This window comes from Oncorhynchus kisutch, linkage group LG4 (assembly GCF_002021735.2).
Source record: "Oncorhynchus kisutch isolate 150728-3 linkage group LG4, Okis_V2, whole genome shotgun sequence".
Classification (NCBI taxonomy): Eukaryota; Metazoa; Chordata; class Actinopteri; order Salmoniformes; family Salmonidae; genus Oncorhynchus; species Oncorhynchus kisutch.
Window position 1 is genome coordinate 36211413 of NC_034177.2, and position 15073 is coordinate 36226485.

The 15073-nt window shown below is 43.2% G+C and overlaps 1 protein-coding gene across 4 annotated transcripts in view; it reads right to left on the reverse strand.

The window, feature by feature from the left end:
• The window catches only part of LOC109888879 (tripartite motif-containing protein 44), a 101299-nt gene that overhangs the window by 19204 nt on the left and 67022 nt on the right, over positions 1-15073 (reverse strand). For 3 of the 4 annotated variants that reach the window (XM_031822915.1, XM_031822914.1, XM_020480043.2), the window contains exons 4-5: positions 13661-13945; positions 8239-8264 (exon numbers count right to left, since the gene is read on the reverse strand). In XM_031822915.1, the coding sequence (XP_031678775.1) occupies positions 8239-8264; positions 13661-13945 (311 nt within the window). The remainder of the gene's footprint in view (positions 1-8238; positions 8265-13660; positions 13946-15073) is intronic. The other variant, XM_031822916.1, reaches the window with a different exon arrangement.

The following is a 15073-nucleotide window of genomic DNA, read 5'->3' on the forward strand; positions in this document are numbered from 1 at the left end:
AAAGTCTCACGATACATGGTCCCATTCATTCTTTCCTTTACACGGATCAGTCGTGCTGGTCCCTTTGCAGAAAAACAGCCCCAAAGCATGATGTTTCCACCCCCATGCTTCACAGTAGGTATGATGTTCTTTGGATGCAACTCAGCATTCTTTGTCCTCCAAACACGACGAGTCTTTACCAAAAAGTTATATTTTGGTTTCATCTGACCATATGACATTCTCCCAATCTTCTTCTGGATCATCCAAATGCTCTCTAGCAAACTTCAGACGGGCCTGGACATGTACTGGCTTAAGCAGGGGGACACATCTGGCACTGCAGGATTTGAGTCCCTGGCGGTGTAGTGTGTTACTGATGGTAGGCTTTGTTACTTTAGTCCCAGCTCTCTGCAGGTCATTCACTAGGTTCCCCCGTGTGGTTCTGGGATATTTGCTCACCGTTCTTGTCATCATTTTGACCCCACGGGGTGAGATCTTGCGTGGAGCCCCAGATCGAGGGAGATTATCAGTGGTCTTGTCTTCCATTTCCTAATAATTGCTCCCACAGTTGATTTCTTCAAACCAAGCTGCTTACCTATTGCAGATTCAGTCTTCCCAGCCTGGTGCAGGTCTACAATTTTGTTTCTGGTGTCCGTTGACAGCTCTTTGATCTTGGCCATAGTGGAGTTTGGAGTTTGACTGTTTGAGGATGTGGACAGGTGTCTTTTATACTGATAACAAGTTCAAACAGGTGCCATTAATACAGGTAACGGGTGGAGGACAGAGGAGCCTCTTAAAGAAGAAGTTACAGGTCTGTGAGAGCCAGAAATCTTGCTTGATTGTACGTGACCAAATACTTATTTTCCACCATAATTTGCAAATAAATTCATAAAAAATCCTATAATGTGATTTTCTGGATTTTTTTTCTTATTTTGTCTGTCATAGTTGAAGTGTACCTATGATGAAAATTACAGGCCTCTCATCTTTTTAAGTGGGAGAACTTTCACAATTGGTGGCTGACTAAATACTTTTTTGCCCCACTGTATGTGGCCCTTGTTCACTTCAGATTATCACAGGTGTCTGTAATTATCTCTGGCCATCTATGTGGCCTCAACACAAAAACAGATAATTATTAAATAAGATGATTTTAAAATACAAAAACTAGAATAACAAAGTTGTAAAACATTATCCTAAATATAAACCATCAACTTAGTTAATACCATTGTGTTAAATATGGGGTTTCGGCACGAAATATCCTTTTAATTTACATCACTTATTTGACTGTCAGTGTGTATTTGTTGCTAATGTTTTGATGTCAAACCGGTGGTACTTGTGAAGAAAGTCTATAGTTGGACGAGTTGCAGAGGTAATTGATTGTCTCTTAAACCATATGGTCTACATACTGGAAACTAACAGACAATATGGACAGATAAAAAATGAATATAATACAGTAACAGTCAAAAGTTTGGACACACCTACACATTGAAGTTTATTTTATTTGTACTATTTTCTACATTGTAGAATAATAGTGAAGACATCTAAAGCTATGAAATAACACACATGGAATCATGTAGTAACCCAAAAAAAGTGTTACATCAAAATATGTATTATATTTCTTCAAAGTAGCCACCCTTTGCCTTGATGACAGCTTTGCACACTTTTGGCATTCTCCGAACCAGCTTCATGAGGTTGTCACCTGGAATGCATTTAAATTAACAGGTGTGTCTTGTTAAAAGTTCATTTGTTGAATTTCTTTCCTTCTTAAATGTGTTTGAGCCAATCAGTTGTGTTGTCACAAGGTAGGGGTGGTAAACAGAAGATAGCCCTATAACCAAAGTTACCTCTGTTGCAGGGGATATGTTCATTAGAGTTACCAACCTCAGAAATTGCAGCCCAAATAAATGCTTCACAGAGATCAAGTAACAGACACATCTCAACATCAACTGTTCAGAAGAGACTGCATGAATCAGGCCTTCATGGTCGAATTGCTGCAAAGAAACCCCTACTAGTGGACACCAATAAGAAGAAGAGACTTGCTTGGGCCAAGAAACATGAACAATGGACGTTAGACCAGTGAAAATCTGTCCTTTGGTCTGATGAGTCTTTATGAGATGCAGAGTAGGTGAACGGATGATCTCCGCTTGTGATGTTCCCACCGTGAAGCATGGATGAGAAGGTGTGATGGTGCTTTTCTGGTGACACGGTGAGTTATTTAGAATTCAAGGCACACTTAACCAGCATGGCTACCACACCATTCTGCAGCGATAAGCCATCCCATCTCATTTGCGCTTAGTGGGACTATCATTTGTTTTAACAGGACAATTACCCAACACACCTCCAAGCTGTGTAAGGGCTATTTGACCAAGGAGAGTGATGGAGTGCTGCATCAGCTGACCTCGCCTCCACAACCACTCGACCTCAACACAATTGAGATGGTTTGGGTTGAGTTGGACCACAGAGTGAAGGAAAAGCATCCAACAAGTGTTACACATATATGAGAACTCCTTCAAGACTGTTGGAAAATAATTCCAGGTGAAGCTGGTTGAGAGAATGCCAAGAGTGTGCAAAGCTGTCGTAAAGGCAAAGGGTGGCTACTTTCAAGAATCAAAAATATATTTGGATTTGTTTAATACCTTTTTGGTTACTACATGATTCCATATGTGTTATTTCATAATTTCTACAATGTAGAAAATAGCTAAAATAAAGAAGAACCCTTGAATGAGTAGGTGTGTCTAAACTTTTGACTGGTACTGTATATGAACACATTTTTTAAAAAGTTATTCAAGTATAAATTACCAAAGTTATGATTTGGTATTTTTGGGGTATTTTATTAGGATCCCCATTAGCTGTTGCAAAAGCAGCAGCTACTCTTCATGGGGTCCACACAAAACATGAAATAGTACAGAACATTAATAGACAAGAACAGCTCAAAAACAGAACTACATACATTTGGTAGACTGCCATAGATTCTGTTAATGACCAAAATTATTGAAGATTCCGGCGGCATAGGCCTCAGTGAATGTCCAGCCTCTCTTTTTATCAGAAAACTAACAGAAACCCTGCTCTCCTAATCTTCTTCCCTTAAGGACCACCTGTCTAGCATAACTTGCAACTCACCCAGGGTGAAAAACAATCTAAAAATGCAAGCAATGATCAACTTTTAGAGATGTAGAGACTCCATCGATTGGGATGTTTCATTTCCTTTCTTTAGTACAACTCACCCTTCTCATTTGCAAAGTTGTACAATGTCTGTCTCTCTCTCCCTCCCTCCCTCCCTCCCTCTCATGCACTCCCCCTCCATCTCACCTATTTTGCTGTCCCTCTCCCCCTTTCTCTCTTTTCTCTCCAATCCTCCTATATTCTCCAGGGAGACACATTGGCTCTGTGAAATGAACCGTTTATGGCCCATCCCCTGCTGTCCCAGGATGCTTTGAGGAGGTGTGTGTGGAGACGCTAAGCACCTCTCCTGTTCCTCCATCGATCAGAACGAACTAACACACACCCATGCGCACACACAAACTATTGATCAGTGGGCCTACCATCTCCCAAACCAACACCACTCTCTGATCAGGGAAGAGTTATTTCAAGGGGGCTCAGGGAGGATGATGAGAAACCATTAACCAAATCAATGTGTGTGTGTGGTGTATTATGTGAGAGCTGTGCAAGGGGGGCAATGGCACCTCTTGGTAGGATATAAATTGATTCAATTAAAGAGAATCTCATAATACATCATTAGCACACAAACAGGCAAACCATGACCAAGTTCTCCCTAACACTGGGGAGAGGGGGCTAGGGAGAGAGGCTCATCACTAACACTGGGGAGAGGGGACTAGGGAGAGAGGCTCCTCACTAACACTGGGGAGAGGGGACCATCACTAACGCTGGGGAGAGGGGACTAGGGAGAGAGGCTCATCACTAACACTGGGGAGAGGGGACTAGGGAGAGAGGCTCCTCACTAACACTGAGGAGAGGGGGCTAGGGAGAGAGGCTCATCACTAACACTGGGGAGAGGGGACTAGGGAGAGAGGCTCCTCACTAACACTGAGGAGAGGGGGCTAGGGAGAGTGGCTCCTCACTAACACTGAGGAGAGGGGACTAGGGAGAGAGGCTCCTCACTAACACTGAGGAGAGGGGACTAGGGAGAGAGGCTTCTCACTAACACTGAGGAGATGGGACTAGGGAGAGAGACTCATCACTAACACTGGGGAGAGGGGACTAGGGAGAGAGGCTCCTCACTAACACTGAGGAGAGGGGACTAGGGAGAGTGGCTCCTCACTAACACTGGGGAGAGGGGACTAGGGAGAGAGGCTCATCACTAACACCTCACTAACACAGGGGAGAGGAAGCTAGGGAGAGAAGAGTACAGTCGTGGCCAAAGGTTTTGAGAATTTTCACAAAAAGTCTGCTGCCTCAGTGTCTAGATATTTTTGTCAGATGTTACTATGGAACAATGAAGTATAATCACAAGCATTTCATAAGTGTCAAAGGCTTTTACTGACAATTACATGAAGTTGATGCAAAGAGTGAATATTTGCAGTGTTGACCCATCTTTTTCAAGTCCTCTGAAATCCACCCTGGCATGCTGTCAATTAACTTCTGGGCCACATCCTGACTGATGGCAGCACATTCTTGCATAATCAATGCTTGGAGTTTGTCAGAATTTGTGGGGTGTTTGTTTGTCCATCCGCCTCTTGAGGATTGACCACAAGTTCTCAATGGGAATAAGGTCTGGGGAGTTTCCTGGTCATGCACCCAAAATATCGATGTTTGGTTCCCATAGCCACTTCGTTATCACTTTTGCTTTATGGCAAGGTGCTCCATCATGCTGGAAAAGGCATTGTTTGTCACCAAACTGTTCCTGGATGGTTGGGAGAAGTCGCTCTCTGAGGATGTGTTGGTACCATTCTTTATTCATGGCTGTGTTCTTAGGCAAAATTGTGAGGGAGCCCACTCCCTTGGAGAAGCAACCCCACACATGAATGGTCTCGGGATGCTTTACTGTTGGCATGACACAGGACTGATGGCAGCACTCACCTTGTCTTCTCTAGACAAGCTTTTTTCCGGATGCCCCAAAACAATCAGAAAGGGGAATCATCAGAGAAAATGACTTTACCCCAGTCCTCAGCAGTCCAATCCCTGTACCTTTTGCAGAATATCAGTCTGTCCCTGATGTTTTTTCTGGAGAGAAGGGGCTTCTTTGCTGCACTTCTTGACACCAGGCCATCCTCCAAAAGTCTTCACCTCACAGTGCATGCAGATGCACTCACACCTGCCTGCTGCCATTCCTGAGCAAGCTCTGTACTGGTGGTGCCCCAATCCCGCAGCTGAATCAACTTTAGGAGTCGGTCTGTTGGACTTTCTTGGGCGCCCTGAAGCCTTCTTCACAACAATTGTAAGCTATAACCCTACAGAAATGAAAAAGACATGTATTCCCTCCACTTTCCCAGTCACATTCCTCCCTCTCTCCTTCCTTTAGTTCCCGTTCTTCTTGCATTAGGACTTCATTATGTTTTATACGTGTTGGTATCTGATGCCTTCATCCAGGCAGGGAGCTGGGCTAAATTCTGCATCCACAGCATTTTATGAAGATGGAAAAGAGTAGTGTATGTGCATACATGTATGAGTGTGTGCATACATTTGTGTACCGTTCAAAGTATTAGAACACCTACTCATTCAAGGGGTTTTCTTCATTTGTACTATTTTCTACATTGTAGCATAATAGTGAAGACATCAAAACCTCGAAATAGCACATATGGAATCATGTAGTAACCAAAAAAAGTGTTAAACAAATCCAAATATATTTTATATTTGAGGTTCTTCAAATAGCCACCCTTTGCATTGATGACAGCTTTGCACTCGCTTGGCATTCACTCAACCAGCTTCACCTGGAATGCTTTTCCAATAGTCTTGAAGGAGTTCCCACATATGCTGAGCACTTGTTAGATGCTTTCCTTCACTCTGCGGTCAGACTCATCCCAAACTATCTACATTTTGTTGAGATCGATTGATTGTGGAGGCCAGGTCATCTGATGCAGCACTCCATCACTCTCCTTCTTGGTAAATAGCCCTTACACATCCTGGAGGTGTGTCGTGCCATTGTCCTGTAGAAAAACAGTCTCACTAAGCGCAAACCAGATGGGATGGCGTATCGCTGCAGAATCCTGTGGTTTAACACTTTTTTGGTTACTACATGATTCCATATGTGTCATTCCATAATTTTGATATCTTCACTATTCTTCTACAATGTAGAAAATAGTAAAAAAACTAAAACAACAACCTGTGAATGAGTAGGTGTTCTAAAACCTTTGACTGGTAGAGAGTGTGTGCGTGTGTGTGTGTTAGATATCTATCTATCTATGTGGGTTAACCTTGACCAAGGGCATTGTAGAAGCGTTATCCAACCGTGGGGTCCAAATTCTCAGCCATCTGGTCTGGATAGAGAGTAGTGGATTGTGCTTGGGTCTCAGCATTACCATTGCCAGGCCCATCAGTTACAGCCCCTGAGCTGGCAGTTATACTGGGCCTCTCCATGGCTGGGTCAGGGCCATTAAAAACAAAACACTAGAATCTGCAAATATTGTACATTTCTCCAAAACAAATACTCCAACTCCTCTATGTACTTGCTCCATATTCTGCAGGTGTGTGACAAAACAAGGCAATGCTGATTGATGTGTTTATTCAGTTTCCCTGCCGTAGCTGCTATTTGGTTATTTGTGTTATCACTTATCTGTTCTGAAAATCCAACAACATTCCAAAGATAAAACACAGAGCTGTCTGTCTTTCTCTAAAGCTTTTAGTTCAAAGCTTGTTGATGGTGTCTGTCTTAAAAGACACTGTCTTCTTTAACCTTTATTCAACCACAAAGTCCCTTTCAGATAAAGCATTTATTTCCCACCGGATATACTGAGGCTGACATTTCAGAAAGGCAGACAGAGGCACTGCCTGTGTCTCAGACCTTTACTGAGCGAGCGAGTGAGTGTGTGCGTGTGCATGTGTGTGTATGTGTGAGAGAGAGGTGGGGATGCAGCCTGACATCAAGGCCAGGAGAGACACACACACCAAAGGGACACAGCAGGGGGTGATGGGAAGGCAGCTGCTCCGAGCGAGCAGCTCCTCTGAGATCCATGTCAGTGTCAGGGAATCAATACGTGTGTGACTAGGTAAAGGCTATCTGTTACACCTACACCTTTACAAGAGAGAGACAGGTGGACAGATGGACGACAGGATGAACAGACAGACTTACAGATAGTAGGCAGGCAGGCAGGCAGACAGACAGACAAGACACACACACACCCTACACGACTACCTACCAGACCAGCTTACTACAACACAGACCGTGCTGCCGAAGCACGGTCGATCCACCTGAAGGCTTGAGTTGACCCCAATAATCAGACTACAGCTTGACCACACACTAGTGGACAGTGTGTCTCTCCAGCATCCAGCCCGGCTCGGCCCAGTGTCCAATGAAGCGGACAGGGGCAGGTCATTCTGTGTTGCCGTGTGATTAAAGAGGGCAAGTCGTCACCTTTTCAAGCATTTAATTCCAGCGGGGACAGAGATTAGAGCAGCTAATTGCCTGGCTGGGCCACGGACGTGACACACATACAATACTAAAGGGGAGGAGGAGAAAAGGAGGGGGGGACACTGTGCAAGGGCTGGAGAGAGAAGTGTGTGTGTGTGTGTGTTTTTAGCTTTTACTATCCTTGTGGGGACCAGAAGTCCTCACAACGATTGTAAAACAAGGAAAGTGGGGACATTTTGGCTATTGCCTTATTCCTTGTGGGGACCGGCGAAATGTCCTCACTTTCTTTGTTTTATCATACTTGTGAGGAATTCTGGTCCTCACAAAGACAGTAAAAGCAACGTCTGTTAGGTTTAGGTTTGCAATTGGGTTAGTATTAGGAGTTAGGTTAGGGAAAATAGGAATTTTGAATGGGAATCAATTGTTTGGTCCCCACAAGGATAGTAAAACAAATGTGTGTGTGTGTGTGTGTGTGTGTGTGTGTGTGTGTGTGTGTGTGTGTGTGTGTGTGTGTGTGTGTGTGTGTGTGTGTGTGTGTGTGTGTGTGTGTGTGTGTGTGAGAGAGGAGTGCATGTGTGAGTTTACTGTACGTGTGAGTGTGAGCATGGATGTGTGTCGCATACTGATCCCCTCTCCCTGTAAGCCCACTGTAAAACCACCTGAGTGTGGGGATTTAAAAGGGTATTTTTCTCCAAGTTCTGCCAGATGCTATAAAAGAGGTTGTTATGAATCAGTCTTACCTTGGCCTGGCCTCAATGTCGCGCTGCTGAAAAAGACAAGAGAAACAGCAGTTTAAATACAGGAGACTATAACACAGCACTGTGGTTGACACTGACATAATCAAACATCTACACAGATGGCAAGACATCACACAGCTGACATCCCATATCAAAAGCTATTCTCAAAGATATCGGTGTGTTACATGAGAGGAGAGTAAATGAGCCCAGTGGTGGATCAGTTCTCTGACAGTAGACACTGTTCACACTTTAATTAGCAGCCACAAGCAGCCACCTCAGTCACCATGCACCCGCCAGCTATAGAGGAGAACCGCAGAGACTAACAAGACAGTACTATACTGTAGCTTCCCCTGGAGGGCCCTGCTAACTCCATCTCTCGGCTCCTTTTCATTAAAACAAATGAAATCAAATGTTGTTATTTGTCAAATGCGCCGAATAAAACACGTGTAGACCTTACAGTGAAATGCGTACTTACAAGACCTTAACCAACAATGTTTTAAGAAAAGACCAAAAAAAAAAGAAATAAAAGTAACAAATAATTAAAGAGCAGCAGTAAAATAACAACAGCGAGGATATATACAGGGGGTACCGGTAGAGTCAATGTGCGGGGGCACCGGTTAGTCGAGGTAATTGAGGTAATATGTAATGTAGGTAGAGTGACTATGCATAGATAATAACAGAGTGTAGCAGCAGCGTAGAAGAGGGAGGGGCAATGCAAATAATATGGGTAGACATTTGATTAGATGTTCAAGAGTCTTATGACTTCGGGGAAGAAGCTGCTCAGAAGCCTCTTGGACCTAGATTTGGAGCTCCGGTACCGCTTGCCATGCGGTAGCAGAGAGAACAGTCTATGTCTATGACTAGGGTGGCTGGAGTCTGACAATTTTTAGGGCCTTTCTCTGACACCGCCTGATAAAGAGGTCCTGGATGGCAGGAAGCTTGGCCCCAGTGATGTACTGGGCCGTACGCACTACCCTCTGTAGTGCCTTGCGGTCGGAGGCCGAGCAGTTGCCATACCAGGCAGTGATGCAAACCGTCAGGATGCTCTCGATGATACAGCTGTCGAAACTTTTGAGGATCTGAGGACCCATGCCAAATATTTTCAGTCTCTTGAGGGGGAATAGGTTTTGTCGTGCCCTCTTCACGACTGTCTTGGTGTCCTTGGACCATGTTAGTTTGTTGGTGATGTGGACGCCAAGGAACTTGAAGCTCTCAACCTGCTCCACTACAGCCCCGTCGATGAGAATGGGGGCTTGCTCGGTCCTCCTTTTCCTGTAGTCCACAATCAACACACAATGAACAGAACTACCCTCCTTCTTCCCACTTAGTTAAAAGTGGACTATTTGATATTAAAATCTCATTTGAATAGGTGCAGAACTAAAATCAATTGTAAAAATAAGAACATATTGTGAGGCTGGGTGGGCCAGATGGGTGGGGTCTAGTTTACTATAGTAACCCAGGTCTGATTGAGACTGGTGAAATGTCAAATGAGTGATATCTACAGTGATGGCATTCATTTCTCTCTCTATGGCTGCGTTTAGACTGGCAGCCAAATTCCTGTGCTTTTACATCTGCATTGCCTTGGCGTTTTAGGCTGTGTTTCTGTATAAGCACTTTGTGACCTCTGCTGATGTAAAAAGGGCTTTATAAATACATTTGAAATCTGATTTTTTTCTCACTTTTGACCAATCAGGTCAGCTCTGATGTGAAAAGATCTGACATGATTGGTCTGGTTTAGGAGCAGGTCAGGTTGAGGCCTGGGTCAACACAGTCAGCACACTGGGCATCTAATGACAAGCTAATGGCTGATTGGACCCTGTCCGAGGCCAGTTTGAGGCCAGGAGGCTTTACACATGATTGTACCCACTGGTCCTACTCTCTATTGTCAAACACTCACTTGCTCACACACAGGCATGTACACATGAGGAAACTACTGTAACTTGCTCAAACAAACAGCCACACTCATTCTAGTATGCACACTAACACAGATTCATATGGGTGCAAACACATCTCACACAATTCAATGGAACGTGTTAGTCTGTGTATTGGTGCACTGCGGCATGTGAGAGGGTCAGTGTGCATGATTGTCTATCTGTATGGGTATCACTCCAGTCTGTGCACTTTGCTGTGTGTGTGTTTATGCTCTGCAGTGTGTATTTGTCTGTATGCTTAGCTGTGTGTGTTCTGCAGTGTGTGTGTGTGTGTGTGTGTGTGTGTGTGTGTGTGTGTGTGTGTGTGTGTGTGTGTGTGTGTGTGTGTGTGTGTGTGTGTGTGTGTGTGTGTGTGTGTGTGTGTGTGTGTGTGTGTGTGTGTGTGTGTGTGTGTGTGTGTGTGTTCTCTGACTATGTGTGTGGTTGTGTGCATGTGCTATGTGAGACTTTGTGTGTGTGTTCTGTCAGACAGGCTGAGGGATGATTTCCTCCGGGGTGACAGATCAGTGCTCAGTAATCTTGGTGGGTGGTGTTTGGAGGGTAAACACAGCGGGCGTACGTCTGTAGAGCTACTTGCCTACCTACCTACCTACCACCCGCCAGCCCACCCCGCTCTCTATTGATTTAATGACAGATCTGTAGATTACACTGCAAAACAGGAGCCCATTCATTCTGTAATAAATGTACACAGCAACTGCCATAACAGCTGGCACATTCTTTATCAGCTTTACCTCTATTTAGGCTAATTTCCTAGCGAGCATTAACACAAACGCACACGCACAAGCATCATTCTCTGGACTTCTCAAAATAGTATGTATCTTATAGGATAAATTATGGGATTATGTTAATGTTTTTGCCTAAAATTGCAAAACTATCAGATAATTTGGGTAATTAACAAGTCATGTATGACAATCTATGGTAACTTTGGTAATTTACACTTGAATAACTTTTCAAAAACTATTCATGTATAGTATTCATTTTTCTAAATTGTGTCCATATTTCCCATGAGTTTCTGGAGGATAGACCATATGGTTCAATAGAAAATAGCCTAATTTATGAAAAAAAGCATCTAATCAACAATGGCATTATTTTCAATTAACTCTGCAACTCTTCCAACTATTGACTTTTTTCAAAACTGCCACCAGTTTGGCGACAAAACATTTTCAACAAAGACATATTGACATAGTACAATTCATGCTGAAGCCCTCATATTAAACACCAGTGGCATTCACTAAGTTGATGGTATATATTTAGGATAATGGTTTTACAGCTTTGTCATTCTATTTTTTTGTTTAAAAACCATGTTATATATTTTACATGTGAAAAGGCAATACAGAGAAACAGAGAAAATGACAGACACCTGTGATAATCCGAAGTACCCAAAAGGGAAACTAGATGTCTTGTGATAGATTACCTAAAATCCTTCGAACATTTCCAGTAATATTCACTACGTTTGCCTGATCTAAAGCAAGCGGACTCATCTCAATTATGAGAAGTATGCTTTAGAGAGGGGTTTGAGGAAGGATAATGATCGGGATGATATTATTCCATCCTAAATGATTTCCATAGTCTTATTCTTTCAGATGTGGTTTGTGGTTGCTGGTCTGTTGGTATTCATACAGTGCGTTTCTGTTGCTTTCCTCTCTCAGATCTGCAGTTGGCATCTTTTCCATCTTGTAAGTAGATAGTGGGGCCACTACATCAGAGAATACAGACGGCTAGAACTGAAACGCGCTCGAGAATGTGATTAGATTGTGTGTATAAATTGGTATTAGGGTCTTCTCTCTAACTCGTTCCCTATCTTGTATCTCTTGCACACACACACATGTTTCTATTTGTACCTCATCATACACACACATATATCCCTAAGGCATCTCAAACACTGTACATCTCTCTCTCTCTCTCTCTCTCTCTCTCTCTCTCTCGCTCCTATAGACATCTCTAAGTCACAGCGGGGCATTACTCAAAGCAGAAATGACTTACAGGAGAGAAGAAACAGGGCAACCATCACCATTCAATTAGGCCCTTAATGAACTCGGACCACCGCGAGCCGATCATTTCACCCAGGAAAGCAATCTGCAGGCTGGCCACAGCCATTACTACATCCCTCCGTCTCTCCCTGACTGCCAGCCACCCTGACTGGCTCATGCCTGAGAGGCTCCACCAGGGAAAACAATAGTCCAGTCTCCAACAGTTAAACTATAGCAGTTGAGTAATGGGCCAGGAGGATCTTTTAATTTACCCCTGTAGAAATAAGAGCCTTCTCTTAACTAGTATGAGGGAGGAGGAGTGGGTGGAGAGGGGAATGGGGAGGGGGTGTGTGCATGTGAGTGAGTGAGAATACATGTGTATGTGTTTGTAAATGTGTACGTATGTAAATGTCAGTGTGTCACTGTATGAGTGTGCGAATAATGGTGTGGGCGTATGAGAAAGTAACCTTGGCAGGGATTGGTATGTAGAAGAATATTTTCAGCTGGTGTCTCTCTCTGTGTGTGTACCTGACAAGCAGCCAGAGGACATACATAGTTACACTTAAGCCCCCAGCTATGCAGTGCTAAACATGTTTACATCTAAGAACCCACCCTAGTTTTACACAAGCAGCTTCCCAAATAAAAAACCTGGTCTCAGGGCATTTTGTATTATTCTGTGGGTAAATCCGGGACAATCCATTTAGTATCATATGTTACATTTCATATAGTTAGTATTAATTTGTGGATAACCATCACCCATTTTATATGATATGTTATGAATTACAATTCGTATTACATGTTACGAATTTGCAAATTATATAATATGTTACGAATTTGCAAAACGTATGATATGTTGCAAATCTAGCTAGGTGGCCAACTTTAGCTAGCTGGCTAATGTTAGCGAGATTAGGGTTAGCTAACATGCAAAGTAGTTGCAAAGTTGCTAAAAAGCAGTAAGTAGTTGATAAGTTGCTAATTAGCAAAAATGATCAGTGATGAGATTTTAAATCTAAACCTTCAGGTTGCTAAACATTCGTGTTATACGCTTGCCCATCCACCAAGAACAACCACCCTACTTTAATTTTTGCCTTAAGTAACCATCTGGTCTTATGTAACCATACCATACCAAACATAACATATAATACTAATTTGAGTGACCCGGATTTACATTTAGTGTGTTAGCCTGGTCTCATAGACTAAACGTGAGTTTAAAAAAGTGGTGTAAACTGATTTTATCCCTTTGTACTCAGCACCGACCTTATAACTGACCTATATAAATGTTTTATCCTAACCCACCATCATATTAGGATATCTGAAAAGGCACAGCATGTTGAATTACCAATCAACATGCCGTGGCTTTTCAGATATCCTAGTATGATGGTGGGTTAGGATGAAACATTTATATAGGTCAGTTATAAGGTTGGTGCTGCGTTACACACCCAATGATGCACTGATCCAAGATCAGTGCCTACAGTGGTAACATCTACCCTGACAATGGTGGTGTATAAGGGAGAGGTGCCTCACCGCTGGTCTGGGGCATGGTCCTCCCTGGGCTAGGGCGGCTACTCCGGCTCCAGGCTGTGCCTCGGCCTGGTCCAGCTGGCCCAGCTGCTGCGTGATACAGGCCATCTCCTCCTGGAGCCGCTCGGTGTGGACGGTGATCTCAGCGATCTTCTCGGCGGCGGCGGCGGTCAGGAAGGCTTCCTTCAGGTCCACTAGGTGGAGGGTCCTCTTCTCCTCCAGACGAACTAGCCGGTGGAGCTCATCAAACTGACTGTTGACATATGCCTCCAACTGCTCTGTAGACATCTAGAGAGGAGAGCGAGAGAGCAAGAGAGAAAGCGAGAGAGAGATGGAAGAATGTGAAAGAAGGTGAAGAGATGTGAGGAAGAATAGCAGGATGAAAAGGTGCAACAGTCGGCCTGAGTCAGTGTCTCCCCTATATCAATTTCTCAAAAAAAGAACAAACACATTTTTTTTAAGTAGTTGAAAAGTTGCTAATTAGCTAAAATGCTAAAGTTATCAGTGATGAGATTTGAAATCTAAACCTTCGGGTTGCTAAACATTCACGTTATATGCCTGCCCATCCACCAAGAACAACCACCCTACTTTCATTTTTGCCTTAAGTAACCATCTGGTCTTATGTAACCATACCAAACATAACATATAATACTAATTTGAGTGACCCGGATATAACTTTACTGTGTTAGCCTGGTCTCATAGACTAAACATGAGTTTAAAAAAGTGGTGTAAACTGATTTTATCCCTTTGTACTCAGCACCGACCTTATAACTGACCTATATAAATGTTTTATCCTAACCCACCATCATACTATGATATCTGAAAAGGCACAGCATGCTGAATTACCAATCAACATGCTGTGGCTTTTCAGATATCCTAGTTAATATTTTCTTTTTTGTAAATCGGGATTGTAAAAAAAAATCTGTTTTAACCTTAACAACTAAGATCATCTTCTGTGATGTGGTACACAGCAGAACTAACAGGTGTGTTGACATGACAACTGAGTTGGAGTTTTGAATGACCCTTGCCCCCCCTTTGTTCCATTCTGGCTGAAGACCTAGCTAGCCAGTAACTAGCCAACAACAGACACAGATGAAAAGGGAAAACATAAGTATCTTTGCCATAGATGAATATGGTAAACATTGAATTATATTTACTGACACCCTACAGTCAAATGTTCCCAACAGAAGAGTAGCTCTCTAGCTATTTAAATCACACCCCTCTGCAACCACTCCTTCTTTGATGTTGGTTACGGTACTTATTTAAATTAGGGAAGAAAATATCATGTTACCGTTGGTGTATTAAAATGATGATGTCACCCTATACCATTAATAATCCTGCCTCCTAAATCCAAGTGTTTGATACGGGGGAGACGAGTAACTTTATGATCAAACTTTATCAATGTAAAAGCAACGT